Genomic DNA, 27,267 nt, shown 5'->3' with positions numbered 1-27,267 from the left:
ACTTGTTGGGCCGCAGAGCATGTTTCCACACTGTAGGGAATCTTAATCTAATCAAAGGGCCTGTTTCCACACTGTAGGGATTCTATTATAAATTCAAGAATAAGTAAGTCTATCTTGCAATGATTATTAGGTGGTGAGAAATTGTCACAATTTAAAGCAACTTATTTTTTCCCAATGGGTAGAAGTCTCAATCCTGCTCTTCCCTTCTTTACAACAGCCAATTCTTTCTGACTGTAACATTTAACAACCCTGCCTAATTCAATCAATTTCAGCTTAAAGAGGACACCAACAGATGTACATATCGACTGACCTAAAACCCAAGCAATATGCTCTAATGCTTCTAAAGCATCATAAGGCTGAATCTTTCAAACATATTTAAAATGTTTTACATTTATTCATTCTCTTCTTATCAGCATCACTGGCATGGCCAGTGTTTATTGCACATTTCTAACCACCCTTCTGAAAGCTGTGTTGAGCTGCCTTCTTGAATTACTCAGTTAATTTGGTGAACGTACTTCCACCTTGATGTTCAGGTGACAGGTCAGCTTTCGGCAACCAGGAGAGAACTGTAAAGTCTTTCCAGGTCAGAGGGGAATTTAGAGTTGGTTGTGTTCCCAAGTAGTTGTTCTCCTTCTAGGTGGTAGAGGTTATGGTTGTGCTATCGAAGAAGCCTTGCCAAATTGTTGCAGTCACGGAGATGGTACACACTGCTGCCACTGCCCCAGTGATGGAGGGAGTGAATGTTTAAGATGGCACATTGAAGCAAACTGCTTTATTCTTCAAGATGTGAACCTTCTAGAGTTGAACTTGTTGGGAGCTGAAAGCAGCCATGGAACTGGAGAGTAATTGTTCAGCTGTTGATTTGTGATTTTTATCTAATGGGAAAGTTTTGTCAAGTCGGGGGTTGAGAGACTGACCACTGAATATGTAATTTCTGACTTGTTTTACATTTACAGCATTATAAGGCTGAACAAATTAGGTTTTGGCCAAATGTAACCTCAAGAAGTGGAGAAATACAGGATTCAGCATTGGTAGTGCTGATAAATGTGATGAAGAATTGGTTCAATTTTTTCTTGTTTGAGATGGTCATAGACTACTGCTTGTGTGAATGCTGTGTGCTATTTATCAGACCAAGTTTGATTGTCATCCTGGTCTTTTTAATGTGGACTATTTCAATTTTTGACGGGTTGCAAATGGCACTGACTGTTGTGCAGTCATCAATACAAACATTCCCGTTTCTGGCCTTATGATAGAGGGAAGGTCATTGATGAACCAGCTGGAGATGGTAGGACTAGGACACTACCCTGAAGAACTCCTGCAGAGGTCCTGAATTTCAGAGGATTGGCCTCCAAGATCTCACCATCTTCCTTTGTACTAGGCATTAGGTTTTACCAACTTTAATTTTGCTTTGAAGATGCCACACTTAGTGTGTGCTCTTGATTTTAAGAGCATTTACTCATTTATCACTGAACTTTAGCTATATTATCCATATTTAAACTGTAAGAAGGATGTGAACTGAGTGACCTTGATAAAACCCACACTGAGCATCGGTAAGCAGGTTACTGAGTTATGATAGCCATTGATTAACATTGTCAGGTATAGCTTACATCATTTTGCTTATTATTGAAATAATCAGTCCCTTGTTTTAACATTTTTTTTCTTGATTGATTGGACAGCTTAAAATTTCCAGCCTGGCACTCTGAATATATGTGGTTCAAGAATACATATTGCTCAGTTTTGATCCAGATTTCATAACCCAAAATGAGAAACTACAAAACTTATTTGTAAATAAATAAATTGGCAATATATGTTTCCGATCATTCAATTTGTGCACATTAACAAACTTTTGAAATTTACTTTATCATGTAAATGTGTACTGGAAAATACACGCATACCTTGCTATAGCTTTGGTGACAAAATATTTGGACTGAGTTTCAAAGAAGGTCGATAATTTAAGGTTTGACATGAAGCCACAAGAGGTTGCTGGTAAAAATATACAACTAAAATATGAATCTCAAGTGAAATAATGAGGGACAGAAAATTCCTAATTCTGTACTTACTCTTGAAATTTCAATTTTAAAGGTTACCCTTATTGTAAATAGGACATTTTCCACCAAGAAATTTAAAAGCTGTGCTCTCAGCTAAAACATTGTTTAAATATGTAATGGCTAGATGGAGAATATTAGTTTCGGTAGATTGAATTAAACGTGGGTAATCTCTTTAATAGATTAACTCCCTGGAACAAGTGATGCTTTGGCTTTCTGGGATGAATGAACATGAGGTTCATGTGATCACTCAGGAGAGGGTTACCAAGTGAGAATCACATCCTAAGTAAGAATGAGAATCTGGATAATTGCCCATTCTGATTGACGTGTATTATCTTATTTTCACTCCTGTTTTGCATGCATTGATCCAACGCATGACCAAGGAAACCATTCTTCCAAATGTCCACAAGGGGTAGCAGCACAGCTCTGAAAGCCCTTTCACATTGTACACAGAACCCTTGATAGTTGCCTTGACCCCAGGGACTGCATGACGTCATCTTTGACGGTGTTGTAAATGATCAATCCTTTTAAGAACATTCTCGAAGTAAAGAAGAAAACAGATGCTGTTTAGACCACACTATTTTAAGGATTGATTTTGGGGCTCCTGGGGTGCAGTGGTAGTGTCCCTGACTCTGAGCCAGATGGCCTGAGTTCATGTCCCACCTTCTCCACAGATGTGCCACATCATGTTAGACAGGTTGATTAAAAATATCTTGAGTGGGCTTTCTTCATTAAGGATTGATGGTTGGGAAAGGAGAAAAAGGGGATTAAAAAATTCTAATCGGCACTTTAGAGTGACTGACTTACTGCTTCATGAAACAGAGGAGTCACAGTTCAACAATTCTGACCATCAGTGGTCTGAACATATTGCATGACTCCAGTTTTCCCTTGATTGCTTCACTTTCTGACAAAAAAATGCACAGTGAATTGTCAAAATAGAACATGGAACAATACCGCACAGAACAGGCCCTTTGGCCCTTGATGTTGTGCTGACCTGTGAACTAATCTAAGTCCATACCCTTACATTAACCCATCATCATCCATGTGCTCATCCAAGGATTGTTTAAACTCACTAATGTGCTGAGTTAACTACACTGACAGGCAGGGCATTCATGCCCTTATCACTCTCTGAGTAAATGTATTAATTTATCTTCTGAAATAATTTTTTTAACCATACACCATTAGTTCTCAAGTCATCAGACAACGGCTCATACAAAACATAATGCCAGACTGTAAGCATTACTCCTGTGGCTTAGAGTTTCTGTTTGCTTAAAGTTAAAAAACACACAACACCAGGTTATAGTCCAACAGGTTTAATTGGAAGCGCTAGCTTTCGGAGCGCTGCTCCTTCATCAGGTGGTTCTGTGATGGAGCAGCGCTCCGAAAGCTAGTGCTTCCAATTAAACCTCTTGGACTATAACCTGGTGTTGTGTGATTTTTAACTTTGTACACCCCAGTCCAACACCGGCATCTCCAAATCCTGTTTGCTTAACACATTGTCAGCTTGGTTAAGCTCTGGATAATTAAAAAGGGATCAAATAAACTGTGAATACCAACAACAAAAGCAAAGGAGTTGATGTCATTGGTAAAGATGCCCTGAACTGGAAGTCCCCACTTCTGGTAGTGGGTGAGACCTCTGCAGACACCCAAGACCAGGAATGTGAACATTCACCTGGAGGTTACGAGTCAGCTGGCTGAACCACAGCAAAGAGAACATTTTCACGACAATGGTGCTTTCTGAGGTGCAAGTGATCTTCACATGAGAGGTGGCACGTATTGCCCAGTTAAGCCAAAAGTCTCACATTTTTTTCCATTGTTCGAAAAAAGACTTGCATTTATATAACACCTTTCCAAACAGGCTGCTTCAAAACACTTTGCAATCAATAAAGCACTTTTGAGTCGCAGTTATAATGAAAAAGATGCAGTAGCAATTTTGCACACACAGTCCATGTGATAAAGACCAGATAGCTTGCTTCTGTGGTGTTGACTGAAGAATATAGATGAATCAGAATGTGAGGAATATGACTCTGTTGTTCATCCAAGTAATAATCCAGAATTTTTTTACAGTCCCCTGCAAGAATCTCGGTTTAGTGTTTCATCTGACCAGGCAGCACTCTCACGGCAGTGCCCTAGAATATCAAGCTGGACTTTTGCAAACACATCCTAAACCGACTCAGAAACAGGAATAGTAGCAAATGAGCCATTGCTGACATAGAAATTCAGATAAGGAGATGATAGCCTTTCATCAAAGCCTTTATTTTTTCCAATGCAACTTCCATTTGTAGCTTATTCTTTTCTTGTTCTTGTTTTGTTGGCTATGGTCGCCATAGAGACCTGCATGTGTTTGACAATATGAATCCAAGGAGTCAAAGAATGTAATCACATGACTATCTTTAGACAAATGCCACTCTACAGAAACCTTATTAAGAAGACATTGCTGTTGAAATATGAATTGAAGCGTCAACAAAATTGTAGTGGTTAATTGTCAAGCTCTGGATGATTTCTTTTACATGTTATAATGCATCCAGAATAGTTTTGTGCAGAAGAAGCAAGGGTGAAATGAAAGAAATACTTTTTGCTCAGTGAGTAGTTAGGGTATGGAATGCATTGTCTGGAAATGTGATGGGGCCAGTTTCAGTTGAGACAATCAAGAGGGCACTGTTTCACTATTTGCAAGAGTAAGGGGGGAAAGTAGGAGATTAGCAACAGGTAACTTTGCTTATGTAACGAGCTAGTGCAGGCTGTGAATATTTGTTGAGAGTTCAAAGTCACTTAAGGTTAGATTCAACATTAATTGTTGTCAAATTCAAAACAAAATTTAAATTGTAATTACGTATTACATAGTGCAAGAAGAGACTGGAGAGCAGCAGTTTCACCTGCCCTGAGAGCACACTTTAAAGTAAATGATAATCCTGTAATATATTTGTGTCCAGTAAACTGTAGAAAGTCCAATTACAAATAGGTTACTTTGCTTGCAAGAGGCTGATGGGCCAAATTCCACTGGGAATCTGAGCTATGCATCCTAGCTACCTGGAAATTAGTTCAAAGCAAGGGATCGAACTCTGTGCCAAACCTGAAATTCACGGAAGAAACCCTCATACAATTTTCCAGAGACTGAAGTTCCTCATCTATCTCAGAACACCACTCCCATTTAAGGCAAGGTACAGGAACAAGAGAGTTAGAGGTTTTCTGCTACTGACATCTTGTGTATTCCATCATTAGCTGTGACACGAACTCATAGCATTGTCATGGGACAGATGGAGGCCATTCAGTCCATTGCGCCTGCATTGGCTTGTTAAATGAGCAAAGTTACCTGGTGCCAATCTCACATACTCATGTGCATTAGTTTTCTCTAAATAATGATCCAATGCCCACTTGATTGCCCCAGTTGAAATTTCCAGACAGTGCATTCCATACCCTAACTACTCACTGAGTGAAAAAGGTTTTTCTCATTTCACCCTTGCTTCTTCAGCTCAACACTTTAAATCTCTGCTCTTATTCTTATTTCTGTTGATTCAAATGCTTTTCTCAGTTTCACAATGAACTTTCAATTTTGAATATGCCTTGTAATTAGTCCTTATGGACACATTTTTAGGAGTTGGGTTGTGAGAAACATACAGAATGTTCATCACTGGTACCTATTCTGCCATCAGGGTGAAATGTGGATGGGGGCTCCAGATATGACACCAAGTAACATTTGGAGAAGGTGGCCATTTGCATTGTCATCTCAGGGGGTCCGGCCCACTGAAGGCCAGTGAGTGGGCTCCCAAAGCATAAGGATCAATAGGAAGCCTCCCAGTACTGAAAGATCAACTGCCCCACTACTAGAGGCAGGTGCTGCTGAAGTGGAAGTAAGAATGGTCAAAAGGATTGGTACCATTAGACAGAAGGGACAGTAATGGGCAGTGTTTAGTAGCATGGCTCCATCAGCATTGTAAGAAATTTCTTGCTCCAATTAATACCACACATGCTCCGAGAAGGCTCTCACCATTTAATCTCCTGATTTCCTGGTTTGAATGCCTGGAGAACGTCTTTAATTAAGCTGCATGCAGGTAACCAGATCTGCTTTTACACTTATTCCCGAAATATCACGTGAAGGGGGAATCTGTTGTGGAACTGGCCTGATGGCTTTTCTCCCTCATTTTCGGGAATCCTCCAGACTCACCTGCAAGCGATCTTTGAAAATTTGGCCCATAGTGCATCTTACAAAACTCCAGGGAAATGGTGTCAAAAATGTCACATGCAACAGCCACTAGATTTCTAAATGTGGTGCTTCTCACAATCTTCTACATGTCAGCTCTCTGCAAGATCCATCATCTTTGAACTCTGACCTATTGTGTATTCCTCAAATGCTGTGGAATGTTCTACACTGACAACTTTAAAAATGGTTTGTAAATATAAAAATTATTTATTGGTTTCACGAATATTAATTGTCTTGTTTTTGTTCGCAATGCAGTAATCAACGATGGCGCACCGGATAAGACTGCTTTTGCTGATGAAGCTGGAAGTGAGGAGGATTTGTATGAAGACTATCGGAGTGGGAATCATCGGTATGGACACCAAGGAGGAGGGGGAGAACAACTGGCCATCAATGAGGTATCATTTGTTATAGAACCAATTAAAATAATAATATCTCAGTAGACTGGGTTAGTGCTCATCTGCTAACTCATCATGTTAATCAATTAAATATTGCATTTTTGTCTTGAGAGCAATGTTTCAATTATTGACATTCAGAGCAACTAGTAATATTTTGCTCACCAAATGTTCAGCTGGTTAATTATTTATGAAGGAGGGGAATGCTATCCAGGGTCATGGTGACAGGTGAGAACACTGTGTCACTGCAAGGGTTAAAAATTGTTACAGAAGGTTGATACTTAAAAGTTAGCACAGCACCAGAACTAGAACTAGATGAGATACATTCAAGGCTTTTGAAGGAAATGAGAATGGACAGTGTAAGAGTGATGGATGATGGATCTTGCATAGAGCTGACATGGAGAAGATTGTGAGAAGCACCTATTTAGAAGCACCATATTTCAGTCTTCCCCAGACTTAGGGGAGGTGGCAGAAAACTTGAAAATTGCGAACCTTACGGCTTTATTCAGAAAATATTGTAACGATAAGCTCAGCATTTACAGACCAGTCAGTTTAACTTTCGAGGTGGGGAAGCTTCCACGATTAATAATTCAGGATAGAATTAGTAATTGCATGGAAAAAGTGGGTTGACTGGGATGAGTCAGTATGGGTTCCTAAATCACATTTAGCTAACTTGCAGGAGTTCTTCAAGAGATAACGGAAAGACCTGATGGGGGTAACACTGTTGATGTGGTGTACAAGGACTTCCAGAAGGTGTAAGATTCAGTATCACACAACATACTAGCAAGGGATGGCACATTAACTCAGTGTTTAGCATTGCTACCTCAACACCAGGGATCCGGGTTCAATCCCAACCTCGGGTGACTGTGTGGAGTTTGCACATTCTCCCTGTGTCTGCATGGGTTTCCTCTGGGTGATCTGGTTTCCTCTCACAGTCCAAAAGATATTCAGGTTAGGTGGATTGGCCGTGCTAAATTGCTCAGAGTGTCCAGGGATGGATTAGCTGTGTGAAATGCATATTTACAGGGATAGAATACCGGGGTGCATCTGGGTGGGATGCTGGTTGGAGGGTCATTCTGGACTTGATGGCCTGAACGGCCTACTCCCACACTGTATGGATTCTAGGGAAGTTACAGGTCATGGATTAAAAGGGACAGTAGGAATGTGCATTCAAAATTTACTAACTGATAGGAATTCCCTCCCGAATGGCATTGTCAGTCAACTCACAGCAGGTGGACTGCAATCGTTCTAGAAAGTAACTTGCCACCATCTTCTCAAGAGCAACTAGGAATGGGCAATAAATGCTGGCCCAGCCAGTGATGGTCACATCCCACGAGGGTTTTTTAAAAAAAGAGAGTATGCTTCAGAATAGAGGAAGGTTTGTATGTGAGTTTCCCAGGGTAGATACTGGGACCTTGTATTTCCTGATATGTATTAATGATTTGGATCTTGGTGTGAACATTGCAAGGATTGTAAACTGCGAGGAGGATTGTGTGGAACTCTAAAAGGACATTGATAAATTGGTGAAATGGGCAAATGGATAGCAGATGAGGTTCAATGCAAAGAAGTATGAGATATTACATTTCAGTAGGAAGAACATTGAATAACAACATAAAACAGTGGGTATGTTCTAAAGGAGGTGCAGGAGTAGAGGGACCTAGGTACATATGTGCATAGATTACTGAAGGTTGCAGGACAAGATGAGAGGGCAATTAATAAAGCATATGTAATCTTGGCTTTAATGATAGGGACATAGAGTATAAGAGCAAGGAAGTGATGATGAATTGTATAAGGCATTTGTTTGACCAGATTGGAGTATTGTGTACAGTTCTGGGTGCCACATTATAGGAAGGATTGGAGAGAGTGCAGAAACAATTTCCAGGAATAGTTCCAGGGATGTGAAATTTCAGTTATGAGGATAGAGTGCAGAAGCTGGAAAGTTTGGGCTGTTCTTCTTGGAAAAAGGAAGGCTCAGAGGAGATCTGATAGAGGATTCCAAAATCATGAGATGCACAGAGTAGATTAAACTACGTCCACTCATAAAACAATCAAGACCCTTATTTAAAGTGATTTGCTGTATTAATCATTTCATACATTCGTACAATTTTACTGTAGAGAAGAAAGTCATTTGAACCATCGTGTCTGTTCTGACTCCTGAAAGGGCTACCCAGCTAGTCCCAGTCCCCAGTTCTTTCTCTGTAGTCCTCAAAATTCACCGCTTTTAAATATATATCAAACTCCCTTTTAAAACCGTCTAAGGAATCTGTCTCCACCACTCTTCTCAGGCAACACATTCTTATTCTTAACAACTCTCTGACTAAAGACATTCTTCCTCATTTCACTCCTCGCTGTCTTGCTGATAGTCTTGAAATTGTGACCTCCAGTTACTGACATACCAACTCATGGAAGCAGAATGTCCTTCTTCACCCTGTCAAAATAGTTTATTATTTTAAACACCTCAGAAAGGTCATCTCTTAATTTTTGCTCCAAGGAAAATAAGCCCAATTGTTCTCATCTTCCTCCATCTCTCAAATCCCTCATTCCAGGGACTATTCAAGTAAATCTCCAGGGCTTTAACATTCTTCCTTCAATACGGTTCCCTGAGCTGGGCACAATACTCCAAATGTGATCTGACCAATGATTTGTAAAGGTGTAGCATTGCTTTTATAACTCTATGCCTCAATTTATAAACCTAGGGATGCTATAAACCATCTTAACAATTGTTGCTGGCCATCTTCAGAGAATTCTTCACTTGTACCCTAAGGTCCCTGTGCTCCCCTCAAAGCTATACCATTAAGCCTGTATTGTCCCTCCATGTTTCTTTAAACTTAAAACTATTTTTATATACAGTCCAATGATACCACCCTCCTAGTGGAAAGTATACTTAAAGAACTTACTAATTGGCAATTGGTTGCTGCAGTCAAGTGACATGACCTGGGACTTCTGCAGCTCTCCAAGATCCTCCAGGACTGCAAGATCACTGAACTTTTTTTTACAGTGCCAGAAACAGTTTGTATTTGAATGAGCATTCTTCATTTCAATGTGATGGTAAAGTCATGACATTCATTCAATGGGAAATGATGGACAATAGTTGAGAACATTGAAAATTTGATATGATAACAGTGAATGTGAAATGTATTTATGCTTCGGAATTTTATGAATAGGTGTGAATCGGAATAGACTTTTTTACATTAGAATTCTGTTAAATTACTTCAGGTGGGGAACAGTTTAGCACAACAGTATGTTATTAAAGAAATTATCAGTATGTGAGGGATAATAATCTTTAATACTTTCAATTACAGTCCCCAATCACACGTACTCTTAAATGATTCCTCTTAACTTTAATTGAGAAGGATGCATCCTAAAGATCAACATACTGGGGATTACCACTGACCGGAAATGCAACTACACAAATACAGTGGCTACAAGAGCAGGTCAGAGTCTAGGAATACCACAGCAAGTAACTCACCTCCTGATCCCCATAGCCTGCCATCATCCATAAGGCACAAGTCAGGAGTGTGATGGAATACTGCCCACTTGCCTGGATGGGTACAGCTCCAACAACATTCAAGAAGCTGGACGCTATCCAGGATAAAGCAGCCCACTTAATCGGCAAACATCCACAAGTGTCCATTCCCTCCACCACCAGTGCTCAGTAGCAGCGGTGTGACTAGCACAAGTACCAAAGTAAGAAATGAAATCTAGTTTCAAATAGATGCATTGAGTTGAATGTTTTTGGAGGTTGTGGTTTATTTCAGCAAAATCAGTAGCGCAAACTTTGTATCTGTCATCAGAAAATACTTTTATTTATTGCAAGGAATCAGTTGTTCATGCAAGCCCTATTGTGGAATCAGGCTGCGGCTGAAGAATGTTTGTCAATATTGAGTATTGTTGGATTCAACAGCAGGCTTATTGGGAATCAAGTTAAAGATACAATTTTGCAGAGGGAGTCAGTTAGCTCAGATGGCTGTATGATTGGTTTGCAAATCTCAGTGATGCCAATTACACAGGTTCAATTCCCATAGCAGCTGAGGCCACCGTGAAGGAATCTCTTCTCAACTCTGTCCTCACTTGAAATATGGTGACCCTCAAGTTAAACCACCACCAGTTCTCTCTCTCTGTAACAAGCAGCTTTATGGTCTGGTAAGACTGTGGCTATTTTGCATACTGCACTGTGTTGAACAAGTATGGAGACCACTGGGTAGCATTACAACATGGTGGGAGCAGTCCAGAGACAGTAACCTCACTGGTTCCCTGGGCTCATCAACCATTGAAGTATCCTTTATCTCCACTGCTGATTTTGAAATACAATGATATTCCTGTGTTATCTAAATATAATGCAGATTCCATTTACTTGAAGATCTCTAATGGGTTTATTTACAACTAGCTGTACAGCACAAAGTAATCTTGTGCCTTGGATGCTACCATTAGAGAACCCATGGACATGTGACAACATTCAGGTACTTGGCTGATTTGCATGTTGACCTCTTAAAGAAACACCACTCCAAAGTTGATAGCCTGATGTGAAGCAGACCATTGACCCAGTTTGAAGTCAATGGGTGGAAAGTCCTGAGAGTATAAGGCTTAGTGGATGATTTGATTAACTTGTTTATTGACTGGGCAGTGAAGATGAAAATTACTTCTCATTTATCTTTCTTTATGATAATAATTGTAGCACTGGAATAATTGTGTTCCATTTATGGTTAATTGTTTCTTCTTGTCAATGAATGATAGTAAATATAAAATGGCATTGCACTGCATAAATTTGATATGTGGCAATATGCACACTGAAGTACACTCACTAACGATTGGGCAACAAAAAAATCCAACATTATTCTGTAATAATGTTAATAATTTATGAGCCAGTCGTTATAACATACGATTTTGATAAAACACAAATTCTGACCTCAACTATATTGCTTTCTAAAATTAATTTTCTAATATTTTCCATGGCCTTAGAACACCTCAAAGCACTTTATTGCCAGCAAAGTATTTTGTGTAGTGCACTTTTTATTGTTTTGTAGAGGGGAATCATAGCAAATAATTTGCAAATAATAGCATCCCATTTGCATCAATGAGTTAAGTGACGAGATAATCTGTTTTTATGTGACATTAGTTGAGGGATTTATTACATGATTGAGTAGACTCCTTTTCCCTTCTTTTGAAAAAACCTTGCGATCTTTTAAGAGAAAGCAGACACAGGCACAATTTAACATCTCATCCAAAAGACAGCAACTCCTGCAGTGCATCATCCTTCAGTATTAGATAGATATGTTAGCTTAGATTGTCTTTTCAACTCTGGATATATCCAGAATCCCTGAAATCTGACTGAGAGATGGCATTGAAAGTTTTGTGCTCAAGAGTTCCAAGTAAACTGATTTTAGCCATTTAGGAACAATATCACAGTTCCATTGTTAAGTGTAACTGAGTCAAGCTGACTATCAGGCAAATAAAATAGTGCACGCACAAATGAAAGCAAAATACTGCAGCTGATGGAGATATAAAATAAAAACTGGAAGTGCAAGATGATCTCAGCAGAACTGGTAGCATTTGTGGACAGTGAAACACAGTCAATGATTCTGTTCTGAAGAGGAGTTGTTGAACTTGAAATGTTTGCTGTTTTTCTATCCATAAATGCTAGCAGATGGATGAATTTCTCCAGCTTTTTGTTTAATTATTAATAAAATAGTACAATTGCTATCATAAGAAAAAGAATTAGGAGACTTGAAAAATAATTGGCTCCTCACTTCCATGTATTATACTCTATTGCATAAAGTTATGAGTTTTGCTGTCAGTGATGATGCTTAACTGACAGACTTTCAAATGTTACCCTCCCTCTGAATTCATTCTCATACTGGACATTTGACGTGGTCCAAGTATTCACTGTGTCCATTAAATTGAGTGAAGTTATGTTCTTGTGATGATACTATGGCTTTAAGAGGTGTCTTCATTAGGTGATTTTTAAACAAGAAAGGTTGAGATATAGGCGCCGAACGGTCTGATCAAAGCCAATAAAGTAAAAGGCTTGCCAGACCTCGGGTTTTTTCCAAGTTCAATCAATAGAAGTAGCCAAAATGGGTGTGGTCAAGCTCTCACAGAGCCAGGATTTTTAGTTTTAGCTTTCAGCATTTACTGGCTTTTAAAGCTGGATGTGGAAGTTTTTATTCCTCTGTCTGATACAGCTAAAAGTTGTGGTTCTCTTCCTGCTGCTAGAATTGCACTGAATTTGCCTTTACCAAGAATGTGTTTGTGGTGTGCTACTATATTAGAACAGTTAATAGTAGTAGTTAATATGTATTATTTTGTTAAACATTTCGATAGAGTTATAATAAAGCCAGTTATTTTGTTTTTAGCTTGTCTGTATTTTAACTTTAGTGGAAAAATGAAGTGTGTTTTGCCTAAAGATGAGCAGTTTGACCAATTGAATTGCATCTAGAAGGCGATGGCTTATACATACCTTTAGAATAAGAAAACATTAGAGTTTAGGCTGTCTTCTAATATGTTGAGGGGCTTTGGTCTGATCCATAACAATTCTGAAAGGTAGTTAGAAGAGGTGCATTTATATATTTATCATGAGTTTAAAACAATGGCTTGGAAGTCAGAATCTGTTATCACTGCCAGAGTTGGCAAGTTGTCCACCTGTTTAAACTCATAAGTGCAAACTGCGGTTCTTTTCAAAATGAAAAATCTATTTCATTCTTTCTATTTTGCACAAATGTTCTTATATCTCCTGAAGGGCATAATCAGGCTCTGTTACTGTTGGGAAAAATAACAAGATGAAATACCACGTCTTCCCAGGAGTATGTTTATGAAAGTAAGCAGCACTCATTCAAGGAACTTTGAGCAAGGCAGCCTGGTCCATTACTTATTTTAAATATATTGTAAACATCCATCAATGGGTTAAATGATTCAGAGTTGCATCTTAGTCCATTGGTCAAGCAGCAATGAAAAATTTTTGTTTTTAACAAGTGGGGCAATGAAGCAGTTAACAACATTGTGCATATATAAATTCTAAAAATAAAATTGCAATGCATTGCAAACTCCCACTAAAAAATGAATAGACCTAGAATTTCATTTAAGCAAGGCATTAAAACAATGAGAAATGGCATTTCTGATTTAAAGAACAGCTGTAATCAGTATTTGTCTTTGGTACCGTGTTGTAATGAGCACCATTGTTTCCCTGAGCCTTTGTGGGCAGTCCCAATTCCTGACTCTCAGGGTACCAAGGCAGGAACCGTCTATCTCACCAGTGGTGCTGTGCCATTTACCAGAATTAGCATTTTACTGAAGGGCCGTGTGCCCATGAGCCATTTGTGAGCAAAGCTCTACTTTCCAGAGGATAAAGTCTACCTTTGACTTCTGTTGCTGCAAACAGAGACAGCTCAAGACATTTACAGTAAGTGTGTGCGCATGAATTATATAATCTGCTTGCTGTGAAAGATTCAAGCACTGTTTTTTTTTCCTCTCTGGCAGTGCTGCATTGTACTGCATTCTTCACTAATGTTTGATGATAGCTCCAAGCCTGGGAATGAAGAATATTGTTAATTCTTTCAGAACTGCAGTTTCTCATTTTTTAGTTTGCTGACTTCATATTTTCAATAAGTTGATCAAGAATTGCAACTGTTAAAATTATTTTTGAAATTTTATTTCTCCTACTTTATGCCTGATTTTTCTGAATTTGCTGTTCTTCCAGATGAGGGGTGTTAGGGAAGGAGATATTTGGGTATACAGGTATAAAGCTCTCTAAGTTAGTTACAACATAGGTAGACATCCCAACAGAATCTTCCTTAATTTAACTATTAGAAACACATCAATGCCAACCCCCCTATAAACTTAAGGCCTTCCATAGCCAGGCTCCCCATGTCCTAATTCACACACAGTCCCATTTATTCATCACCATTATGCTGGCATTGACCCCAAGCTAAGGATCATCTAGATTTTAAAATTTTCATCCATGTTCTCAAGCTGCTCCATGGCCTCATCCCTCCCTGTCTCTGTAACCCCTTCCAGCCTAAACGGGCTGAGATATCTGACCTCTTATAATTGTGGCCCCTTGAACATCCTTCATTTAGTAATCACTTCATGATTAGTGAGTGTGTTTTCAGCTGTCTACAGCCTGTGTTGAGTAATTCCTTCCTAAATCACTCCACCTTAGTTATCTCTTTGAAGACTTTCCTTTGACAATCTTCCATAATTATCATTATGTGGCTTGCTGTCGTGTCTTGTTTTATGTCCTTGAACATTTTTATTACGTTATTAAAGAGCAATAAATACAAATTGTTGCTGGTCAAATTAAGAGAGAAGATATGCATTTATATAGCGCCGAGCAGGGCAATGCAAAGTATTTTAGTAGATAAGTACTTTTGAAGTGTAGTCTCTGTTGTAATGTTTGCAACACAGCAGCAATTTTGGTACAGAAAGATTCAACATGCGCCAATTAAATGAATGTCAAAATCACTTGGATTAGTGGCAAGGCCAGCATTTATTGCCTGATCCTAATTACCCTGAAGAAGATGGTGGTGAGACATTCTCTTCTTAAATCGCTGCAGTTCTTAGAGTAAAAGTGCTCCTGCTGCACGTTAGAAAGGGAGTTCAAGGATTTTGACTGAGTTATAATGAAGGAAGGATCATATATCACCAGGTTTGGATGTGTGTAACCTGGAGGGGAGCCTGCAAATGGTTGTGTTCCCATGGTCTGCTGCTTTTGCTCTGCGAGATAGTAGAGGTGGTGGGATTGGAAGCTGCTGTTGAGGTAGCCTTGGTGAGTTGCTGCAGTGTACCTCATGGATGAGGTATACCACAGTCATATTGAACTGATGGTGGAGGTGGGGCTGTGCCAGGATTGACATTTGTAGAAATGACAAACACATGGTCCTTGCAGAGACAACATTTCATCTTCATTCTGAGACAGCCACTAGTGTGTGAACCAGCACTATCATGTCTTAACATTTTGCACAAATTTAACAGGCCAAATACACATCCAAAAGACATTGTAGGGCATAATCAGCTGCAGAATTGCACTGCACAACAATCTTTACCTCATGAACCAGTGCATCTCCCACTTCTATTAAGGCAGAAGATTAACCTTCTGTGACTGAGACAGGTGGAGAAAGGAGTGCCAAGCATACATCTGAATTAACTATCAACCTAGTGAAGCTACTATGCATGATCATTGACATGTGATATACCAAACTGTTAGGATACAGACAGAGCTGGGCAGCACCACACCAGTACATGAGAGCAGAACTCTGTAACTGCACCATATCCAGTCATAAAGCTGATAGACAGCCTGGCAAACCAACGGAAGACAGATTCTCCATGCATCCCATCCTCAGTCAGAACATAGCACAACTCAAGCATAGCGAGAGGGAAGGCTGATTGATCTACAGCCAAAGTGCCAAGTGACAGACTGTATCAAAGGTCTCTCGAAAGCCCACCCTCATCGTCATTCTCAGTTTAATTTACTTCACTCTGCATGACATGGTGAAATACTGGCATACAATGGTAAAAGCTATGAGCACTGCACCTGCTGCTTCTGCTACCATGCTAAAGCTGTTCCAGTTCACCTGTCATGATGTTATCTACTTGTCAACACCGAAATTTGTACAGCCATATAAAATCTGACCAATTACAACACTGTAATGCTGCACTCATCCAATGTAAAGTGATCAAAGGAGTCTGTGTTCAATGGCACCATTAAATATTATCTAGTAACTAATCAGCTGCTCAATGGTACTTAGTTTGGATCTGTCAGGACCACTAGTTGACATGCGTTTTAAATATCTGAGTTCACATGAGGGGAGCTGAACTCAATATCTAACAGAACTCAACAAATTATTGTCAGGAAGCTGAGGTCAATAATGAATTAGGTTTCATGAGCGGGGTGAGAGGAAGTAAAAAGAAATCATTTCAGTGGCTATGATCATACCTGACACAAAGATGACTGCCATTAATGAAGTAGATGGGCAGGAGGCTGGAAGAACATAGCAAGCCAGGCAGCATCAGGAAGTAGAGAAGTCGATGTTTCGGAAATATTGACTTCTCAACTCTTGATGCTTCCTGACTTGCTGTGTTCTTCCAGCCTCCTGCCTATCTACTTTGGATCCCAGCATCAGCAGTTTTTTTTGTCATTAATGAAAGCCAGTCATCGTTGACCCAGTCATCACATCACTTCCTCACACCCAATCATTTTCCAAAAGAACTCAGTACTCATTTGTTAAATCCACAGTTGGAAATGCACTCAAAGTGCAAGCTCAAAGTCTTTGTCAAATGATTCCTTAGCAGTATTTGGATTTCTGCTGAGTTTGTCAATACCTATTTATTTTCGGTACACAAATCAGGAATGCACAGGCCAGGCGGCAGGGAAATGATTACAACTTTATCTTTCTTGTGATGACATAATTCATATGTCAGATTTGTTATGGATCAAAATGAGATTGAGAACTTCGCTGCAGTCCAAAGATAAATTCCCCTCAACCTGAGGATAAAACTCATTCTTACACCAATACAGTATTTTCACTTCCACATCACATAAGGCCTGCCTAAATTATACTACTTAATTAATCATACAATAGTGGCAGTACTCTTCAGTCAATTCACATTTATGGTGAATTTGATTTCATTGGGAAATTATTTCGCCTCGTACATTGTTCAACAGATTCTACAGAAGCAGGACTTTTCTTCTTTTTCTGCAGTGCTGATATAAATTCTTGTGTTGCACATAGAAAAACTGTGATAAACATTAGAAATCCAAGAGGCTTATCTTGGAAGCTAGGTAGAAGCTCTTACTTGTTGTTGGCTGCTGCTTTTATGATCCTGTGGTCCACACAAAGTAGAACAAGCAGCACGATTCTGTTTTCTATACAACATGTGAATATCTGGAAAGAGATACTGTGAGAAAGTATGAGGACATAAGTATGTGGTCCCATCAATTGGCTTAAATGTAGGAACTGGTTGAATGACCATATATTTACAGCAGTTGTTAAACAGTGTCCTTTGTAATGTTTCTCTATTACACTAGGAAACATTTGTCTGTTCGTGACACTCCTCTTCACCCAATCTCCTTTGTTTGCCTTGTTATATTAACTGACCGATCTGTCAACATCAAAAGGTTCTAAAAAGCTGAAAAACTAGTCTTTTACTTCAACTTTCTTATTTCATTCCAAATTCTGAGATTGAGTCGGAAAGATGGATTTTTCAGCATAAAAGCTGGCATTATGTGCACCCTGGGTCAAATTCCATTCAGAAGGAGACTACAGGGAGTCAGAGAAGACAAAGTCAAGCAGGATTTGCCAATAGAATTTGTGTTGTTTGCAAAAAACTTTCTCAGGATTGCTGGAGACTTTTTTCACAAAGGCTAATTAACCCCAGTGCAGCATTGCACATTACACCTCAATACTGTTATTGTTAATCTTAACATTGCTAAACTTGTGAAACTATTTCATGTAATTGTAAATGGATATTTTCATTACTAAGTCTCTAAAATCTCTGATGTGGGTTTGATACTTCAGGAATAAAAGCAATCAGAGAAAGCCCTTATCCACATCACCCTCACCTCCCCCTTCCATACCATCCATCAATCTGTTACAAATTTTGAGTTTTTCCCCTCAAAGGTCTCCTGATGTATTTAGTTTATATTCTAACATATATTCAGTGCATATTCAGTTAACTCCATCCTCATAGCAAATGCATAATTGTATGTGAGCAATTAATGGAATTAAGTGTATCTTTTTCTAAACTCAGAGGTTTTGTGCCATTGCAAGATTGTAGAGTGAAATGCAGGCAAAATTTACAAAGATGCATAGTTTAATATTAAAGTTCTTCAAATTTACTTAACAGAAACTGACCCTTTAGCTCAAGTGACCTATGCCATTTATGCTTCACATAAATCTCCTCACACCCTGTTTCATCTAAACTCATACCTCTGGCCTTCTATTCTTTTCACCCTTATACCTATTTAGATACCTTTAAGTTTACCTATATTATTTTCCACAATTACATTTTCTGTAGTAGATTTTACATTCTCACCACTCCAGTTAAAAATGTTTCTCCTGTAGTCAGGACCAGATCCCAGCTGAGATTTCCCAAAATATTACAATTCCAGACGGGATACTTCAAACTCCTGGTTGAGCAAGGATGAATAGACTCCCCTTCTTTATTTGCACACACCACACACAACAAGGTTAATATAGAAAGGATCCCCTCCTTTGTTGGTAGCTTTCTCCCAGACCAAAGGAAATTATATTTAAAAGGACCCCATTTTACCAGACTTTCTTGAGTTAGCAAAAACATGAGTGTATTAGTTACTAATCATGAGAAGAAATAATAACAATACACATGCAGTCAGTTCTGCTATAACACATGTTTCTTTAACAGGAATTGGCTATAATGCAATTAAAGAATTTGGTTCTATTTCCTAGAATCCCTACAGTTTGGAAACAGGCCCTTCAGCCCAACAAATCCACATTGACACTCCGAACAGTATCCCACCCAAACCCATTCCCCTACCCTATTATTCTACATTTACCTCTGACTAGTGCACCTAACCTACACACCCCTGAACACTATGGGCAATTTTAGCATGGCCAATTCACATAAACTGCACATTTTTGGACTGTGGGAGGAAAACAGAGCACCTGGAGGAACCCCACACAGACACAGGGAGGAAGAACAAACTCCACACAGACAGTTGCCCTCGGATGGAATTGAACCTGGGTCCGTGGCACTGTGAGGCAGCAGTGCTAACTGCTGAGCCACCGTGTCACCCTTTATTAGACCATTATTTGTAGAATGTGAACTTTCCTTATCTGTATTGGCTGTCTTGAAGTTTAGGTATCATTGTTTTAAATGGTGCTGCTTTAACGCGATTTTCTTATAATGCAGGATCGCACGGGAACGGAATGTCACATCAGAACAGACTGTATATATTGGTTAGGACTAAGAAGTTAGTTTATCAAAAAACTGTTATAATATACCACAGGCAGTCTCTTTGTCAGCTATGGAACAAAGATAGTAGAATGGCTATTACAGTAGATGTAACCAGTCGTGAAGATGTTGGTAATTTAACAGTCAGTTTTGAGGTTCTTGGTTTTAGGTTGACTGAAATTCTTTTGCCCGGTTCCTTTTGACAGTGATAGCTAATAGCTCAGCATGAGAGACAGTCTTTTCCTCCTTTATTTACAGCAGTGATATTTATTAGTTGTTCATTAACCTGTGCCACACACAACTGGCTAATCGATACACTAGGACATCAGGTCCCTAACATGTACAGACCAGGATTGAAGTTCCCTTTTAACCTCAGTCTTTGTGTTCTTGAAAGGGAGAATCCAAATATATCTCTCATCCATCATGCTGCTATGTTTTAAACCATCAAATTCACAGTCTGAGATGCTGACAGGGGATTGCAGTTTAGTTGGCCATGCAATTATCTCTTTGAAACATTTTTTAAAGCCTAAGGTGTGACATTGCAGAATTCCTCTCCAGACAGCCACTGGATTTACATCTTCAGTCATTTTGTCTATGTCAATCTTCTTTGGAAGCAAAAATACATGTTGGAACTAAAGTTCTTTTTGTTCATAGCAAATCCAGGGTTTTGGTCCATGGAAATGACAACATGGATTCCTTTTTTTCTCAGTAGCTATCTTATCCAATGATGCCCGTTTTAAAACAGAAGCAGCATGAGTTGATGCATTCTGCTGATATTTAGGAGAATCTCAATCTGCAATTTTACAGAAGTTACCTAATTGTGAACTTGGTCTCAGCCAGCAAGGCAATATGGATGTGTAGAGAACTGGCAGTCATTTTTCACCTTGTTTGATCTTCTTCCTCCTGAAGTTTTCAGAACAATAGTTCAAGCCTATTTTGGATATTAATTTCCCAATCTTACTGTCACTAAAGTAATGGCTCTATTTTTCAAGTTAGTGGGAAATCAAACATGTACAAGCTGCTGATTCACAACAGACTTCTTTCAAGCTGTTGCCGCTGATCATATACAACCCCTTTCTATTTCTCTCTTCTGGTAACCTGGGCCATCAGAATGCATTGTCCTTAAGTCAGATTTGACAATCTATCAGTTCCCCTCTCACAGAGTTGCACATCTGTTCCTTCATCATTCTTGTTTGTGTGGAGGTGTTTTCTACAGGGAACTGCAAGTGTGAAATATTGATATGCAGAGCAGGTTGGAGCAAATTATAACTTAATCTTTCCAGTGTGGCTGCTAGAAGTTTAAGAGTGGTATTTCAAAAACAAAATCAAACTCATGTTAATACAGCATAATCATACTTGGTGAATCAGAGTACATTACCTTTGCCTAAGAAAATTGGTTTTAAATTTAGTGTAGAAAGAATAACAAAGTCATACTTCCAAGCTTTTCACTCAATGATGTCAGTGCTGACCAATTGTTATAAAGGAAAATCATTACTTATATTAGTCAATTTAAAGTTTTCAGATGAAGCCAGATTTGAAGGTGAGAGATATCTGGACTGGGATGTAATTCAGTTGTCATTTCAAGGTCGTTTCATTCCATTTACTTTATATAATAATACTTATTACATTATTACAAATTGGTCTTCCTCTGGTGTCACTTATGGTAGCCTGGAAGATATGGCCTGTTAGTGATTTTGTTACTTTATTTTATCCTTTAACTATTTGTGGCCTTTCATTTTCTGACAGTATCTCTTTCGGCAACATGTTCTTTTTGCTTTGTTGGTCTCTCTTGCTCATTGGCTGGCCTTTCTATCCATTAGGTTCAGGTCAATGATATAATGGTGTGACAGAGAGAGGTATCTTTCCTAACTGTAAATAAAATAAAGATGAGACTATTAATTGGCTTCAAAGTTCAACCAGTGGTTGTTTTGGAAAAAGAACATGATGAGTTAATATTTCTGTTAAGAACTCTGCAGTAGCTGACATTTTGTGCTTAGCACCGACCAGAACTCAATTTTCCACTCACTGAAGTGATTTGATGGAAAATCTCATGCTTGTGGATAAAGTACTAAAAACTCCCAGTCTCCATCTCAAAGCTCCTCTCACTTTTTTGTTATCGCCCCCATTTGCAAACTAAATAGCAAACGACATGAGATAGCTTTGACAAATAGAATTAAGGAGAATTCAAAGGGATTTTACAAATATATTAAGGACAAAAGGGTAACTAGGGAGAGAAGAGGGCCCCTCAAAGATCACCAAGGCAGCCTTTGTGTGGAGCCACAGAAAATGGGGGAGATACTAAATGAATATTTTGCATCAGTATTTACTGTGGAAAAGGATAAGGAAGATATGGACTGTAGAGCGACAGATGGTGACATCTTGCAAAATGTACAGATTACAGAGGAGGAAGTGCTGGATGTCTTGAAACGGTTAAAGGTGGATAAATCCCCAGGACCTGATCAGGTATACCCGAAAACTCTGTGGGAAGCTAGAGGAGTGATTGCTGGGCCTCTTGCTGAGATATTTGTATCATCGATAGTCACAGGTGAGGTGTCAGAAGACTGGAAGTTGGCAAACATGGTGCCACTGTTTAAGAAGGGTGGTAATGACAAGCCAGGGAACGATAGACCGGTGAGCCTGACCTCAGTAGTGGGCAAGTTGTTGGAGGGAATCCTGAGGGACAGGACGTACATGTATTTGGAAAGGCAAGGACTGATTAGGGATAGCCAACATGATTTTGTGTGTGGGAAATCATGTCTCACAAACTTGATTGAGTTTTTTGAAGAAGTAACAAAGAAGATTGATGAGGGCAGAGCTGTAGATGTGATCTATATGGACTTCAGTAAGGCATTCGACGAGGTTCCCCATGGGAGACTGATTAGCAAGGTTAGATCTCATGGAATACAGGGAGAACTAGCCATTTGGATAGAGAACTGGCTCATAGGTAGAAGACAGAGGGTGGTTGTGGAGGGTTGTTTTTCAGTCTGGAGGCCTGTGACGAGTGGAGTGCCACAAGGATCGGTGCTGGGCCCTCTACTTTTTATCATTTACATAAATGATTTGGATGCGAGCATAAGAGCTACAGTTAGTAAGTTTGCAGATGACACCAAAATTGGAGGTGGAGTGGACAGCGAAGAGGGTTACCTCAGATTTCAACAGCATCTGGACCAGATGGGCCAATGGGCTGAGAAGTGGCAGATGGAGTTTAATTCAGATAAATGCAAGGTGCTGCATTTTGGGAAAGCAAATCTTAGTAGGACTTATACACTTAATGGTAAGGTCCTCGGGAGTGTTGCTGAACAAAGAGACCTTGGCGTGCAGGTTCATAGCTCCTTGAAAGTGGAGTCACAGGTAGATAGGATAGTGAAGAAGGCGTTTGGTATGCTTTCCTTTATTGGTCAGAGTATTGAGTACAGGAGTTGGGAGGTTATGTTGCGGCTGTACAGGACATTGGTTAGGCCACTATTGGAATATTGCATGCAATTCTGGTCTCCTTCCTATCGGAAAGATGTTGTGAAACTTGAAAGGGTTCAGAAAAGATTTGCAAGGATGTTGCCAGGGTTGGAGGGTTTGAGCTATAGGGAGAGGTTGAACAGTCTGGGGCTGTTTTCCCTGGAGCATCGGAGGCTGAGGGGTGACCTTATAGAGGTTTACAAAATTATGAGGGGCATGGATAGGATAAATAGACAAGGTTTTTTTCCCTGGGGTTGGGGAGTCCAGAACTAGAAGGCATAGGTTTAGGGTGAGAGGGGAAAGATATAAAAGAGACCTAAGGGGCAACTTTTTCTCACAGAGCGTGGTACGTGTACGGAATGAGCTGCCAGGGGATGTGGTGGAGGCTGGTACACTTGCAACATTTATGAGGCATTTGGATGGGTATATGAATAGGAAGGGTTTGGAGGAATATGGGCCGGGTGCTGGCAGATGGGACTAGATTGTGTTGGGATATCTGGTCGGCATGGATGGGTTGGACTGAAGGGTCTGTTTCCATGCTGTACATCTCTATGACTCTAAATAAGATAAACATTTTGAATGTTTTTGAGACCCAGTGGCCAAAAGATGAAACTGCAGGAGATGAGTGTAAAAATGCTGTTTTATATAAATGTGGGTGTATAAATGTATTGTAAAAATTGCTGTAAATGCTGTGCATTGGAATGTGGTGATCTAAGTTTGCTGAAGTTGGGTGTTAGTTGAACCTGACCATGTGTCGAAGAAACCATGAAACCAGAATTAAAAGGGGAAAATTGAATGTAAGCTTCAAAGACTGGAAGTTTTGATGCTTCACATGGTTCATCATCACAGATCATGCTCAGACAGTGAGGTTTAGTAGCTTGGCAGTAATTTTTTAAAAAGACATAATGTCCGAAAACTCATTTTACTATGTAAATTCTTTGATGATATTATCACTAATTGTGTTCATACATTCTCTCCCACCTAATGTATTTTCCGATTTTCAGTTTTGCTTACATCGGGAGCGATGACATGTCACTATGTAATTGTCGACTGTAGCAACTGGATGTGCAAGATTATCTTTTCTCTGCAGGTCTCACACACGATGACTACTGGGAAGAAAAACACTGCCAACATTTTTTTTTCCTGAGTACATATAATTTCTATTGTTCAAAATGATAGAAAAATGAAAATTTACATATTCAACAAATAATCCAAGTGAGTAAATTTTTTGAGCTGTCTTAAATCTTTTACTGTCTTCAGAGATTTTATCAAAAGGCCTAAAGTGGCTCCCAGCTGCCTGGACTTGTTTAATTGTGCCCAAAGCTGTAAATCTTTGAGCTGATTGCAATAGTGCAGTCTGAGCATGTTCCCTGACATAAACATCCCTATTGTTGTAAATAGTGAATTCTCTTGACCCTAAGCAATGCTAATTTATTAGTAATTAGAGAAAAAAAAGTCTAACTGTAAACCTGTTTAAATATATATGGTTGGCAGTCCTTACTTGCTCACTTCGTTGTTGGTGATCAAGGAACCCGAACAAATGAATTGTCATTTTGCAGCAATTAACATATTGCAAACTGCTAATTCACTAAATTTGAATGACCTTTAGGACAGAGATCTCGAGATTGCAATTAAAGCTTTGCTTGTTGAATATTTTTGAATTTCAATTACTAATGACTTCAATAGATGCGGCACGGTCGCACAGTGGTAAGCACTGCTGCCTCGCAGTGCCAGAGACCCGGGTTCAATTCCCGCCTCAGGCGACTCTCTGTGTGGAGTTTGCACATTCTCCCCGTGTCTGCGTGGGTTTCCTCCGGGTGCTCCGGTTTCCTCCCACAATCCAAAAATGTGCAGGTCAGGTGAATTGGCCACGCTAAATTGCCCATAGTGTTAGCTGAAGGGGTAAATGTAGGAGAATGGGTCTGGGTGGGTTACGCTTCGGTGGATCGGTGTGGACTTGTTGGGCTGAAGGGCCTGTTTCCACACTGTAGGGAATCTAATCTAATCTAATCTTGTTATAAAATAAAATAAGTTATCTCATTGTTTTTCACATTTCTGAATAGTTATATGTTAGAGTTTGCACTATCCTTCTCTGGAGTTTAAATGAGCATTTGTTGATTTTGCTCTCACAGGTGATGTTGTTGAATAGAGTTTTGTTGGCTGTAGTTATCAAAATCAACCAATCATGATTCACCTTTAGCAATGTCTTTCGCAGAGTCATAGAGTCATAGACTTATACAGCATGGAAACAAATCCTTCGGTCCAGTTTGTCCACTTCGAACAGATATACTAAAGTGATCTAGTCCCATTTGTCAGCATTTGGCCTGTATCTCTCTAAACCCTTCCTATTCATATACCCATCCAGATGCCTTATAAATCTTTTTCACAATGTTAATAACAGCAAAAAGGTAAGGACCCATTTGGTGCAGTGTTGGTGGCTCAGATTGAAGTCCCATCACTCCAGGCATGTGTTATAACATGGATTAACAGATTGTTCCTTTAATATTTCAAAACAGCAGCCCATTGACTAGAAATCAGTGTTGCCTGACATTTCTTCAGCACATAGACAGATCCACGCAACATCTGGTTTCAGTTTTCCAATTTCCAATGTTTGCCATAAATATTACATTTTATTCAACTGTGTCTGTAGCAAAGCCAGCATTTACCACCTACCCCTGGTTTGCCCTTGAGAGTGCGCTGGTGAGCCACTATGCTGAACTATTGCAACCTACCAGGTGAAAGTATTCCAACAGTATGTGATAGTACCAGTTTTTTGACCCAATAAAGAGATTGAAACTTAGATATGTTTCCAATTCAGGACACGTATGATTTATTGAAGTGAAACTAGCAAATCATGATGTCCCCATGCCTTGCTTCCTTTGATTATCTTGATGGTGATATTTATTTAATTGAAAAGTGCTGTTGAAAATCCCTGGGGAGTTTCTGCAGTACATCTTTTATATGGTACATCAGGTCTGTGAATGTTCAAGGTGGTAATGGGTGCCAGTCAAGTAGATCATTGTATCCCAGATAGTTGCTGAGCTTCTTGATTGTTACTGCTGCATTCAATCAAGCATGTGGAGATTACTCCAACATACTCCTGATTTGTGGACAGGTTTTGATGAATTGGAAGCTGTATTACTTGCCATTGAGTTTCCATACTTTTCCTTGTTCCTGTAGTTATATATTATGTGGCTGATCTAATTTAGTTACTGGTTACTTGTTAACCCTGTGATATTGATAATGGGATTTAGCTTTAGTAATGTCGTTGAATGAATAGATTCACTCTGGTTAAGATGAGATCATAAGAGCTTAAGATACAGGAGCAGAATTAGGCCATTCAGCCTAGTGATTCTGCTCTGCTATTCAATCATGACTGATATGTTTCTCAAACCCATTTGCCTATCTTCTCTCCAGAATATTTGATTCCCTTACTAATCAAGAACTTACCTGTGTCTGAAATGCACACAGTGATTTGGCCTCCACAACCCTCTGCAGCAATGCGTTCGACAGATTCACCATCCACTGGCTGAAGAAATCATTCTTCATGTCAGTTCTTTAGGGTCGCCCCCCCCCACTCTGAGGCAGTGCCCTTGGGGTCCTAGTGTCTCTTACTAATGGAAATATCATCTCCAAGTTCACTGTCTCTATCTCAGTGTTTTGTAAGTTTCATGAGATCCCACCCCATCCTTCTAGAGTTTAGAATGATGGTAATCGGTTTGTCATATGAGGAGTGGTTGAGGCTTCTGTGTTTGTATCCAAGCATTCCCAGGGTCATTCTCGCAAACCTCCTGTGGAACCCCTCCAGACAGCACATTCTTCCTTTGATATGGATCCCACAACTGCTCATAATATTCAAAATATGGTCTGACCAGAGCCTTATGCAGCTTTAGCAGTACATCTCTACGCTTACACTCATGTCCTGTCAAAATGAATACTAACGTTGTATTTGCTTTCCTAAATGGCAACTGAACCTACACATTAACCTTCAGACAATTCTGAACTAAAACTCCTAAGTCGCTTTGTGCTTCAGATTTCTGAAGCTTTTCCTCATTTAGAAAATAGTGTATGCCTCTATTCTTCCGACCAAATTACAAAATCTCACACTTTCCAAGATTGTATTCATTTGGTGCTTCTTTGTTCATTCTCCCACCTTGTCCAAGTCCTTCTGAAGTGTCCCTGCTTCATCAAAACTACTTGTCCCTCCACCTATCTTTGTATCATGTGAAAAGTTAGCAACAAACTTAGCCCT

General features: G+C 39.4%; 1 protein-coding gene across 10 annotated transcripts in view; it reads left to right on the top strand.

Annotated features, from left to right (window-relative positions):
* The window catches only part of LOC140479074 (rho guanine nucleotide exchange factor 4-like), a 474,075-nt gene that overhangs the window by 371,953 nt on the left and 74,855 nt on the right, over positions 1–27,267 (top strand). For 8 of the 10 annotated variants that reach the window (XM_072572907.1, XM_072572906.1, XM_072572909.1 and 5 more), the window contains one exon: positions 6,502–6,641. In XM_072572907.1, the coding sequence (XP_072429008.1) occupies positions 6,502–6,641 (140 nt within the window). Of the gene's footprint in view, positions 1–6,501; positions 6,642–10,221; positions 10,326–13,864; positions 14,035–27,267 lie in introns of those variants that run through there. The other 2 variants (XM_072572917.1, XM_072572913.1) reach the window with 2 other exon arrangements.

This window comes from Chiloscyllium punctatum, chromosome 6, assembly GCF_047496795.1.
Source record: "Chiloscyllium punctatum isolate Juve2018m chromosome 6, sChiPun1.3, whole genome shotgun sequence".
Taxonomy (NCBI): Eukaryota; Metazoa; Chordata; class Chondrichthyes; order Orectolobiformes; family Hemiscylliidae; genus Chiloscyllium; species Chiloscyllium punctatum.
Note: the sequence above shows the minus strand (reverse complement) of the source record. Positions and strands in the feature narration are given on the sequence as shown.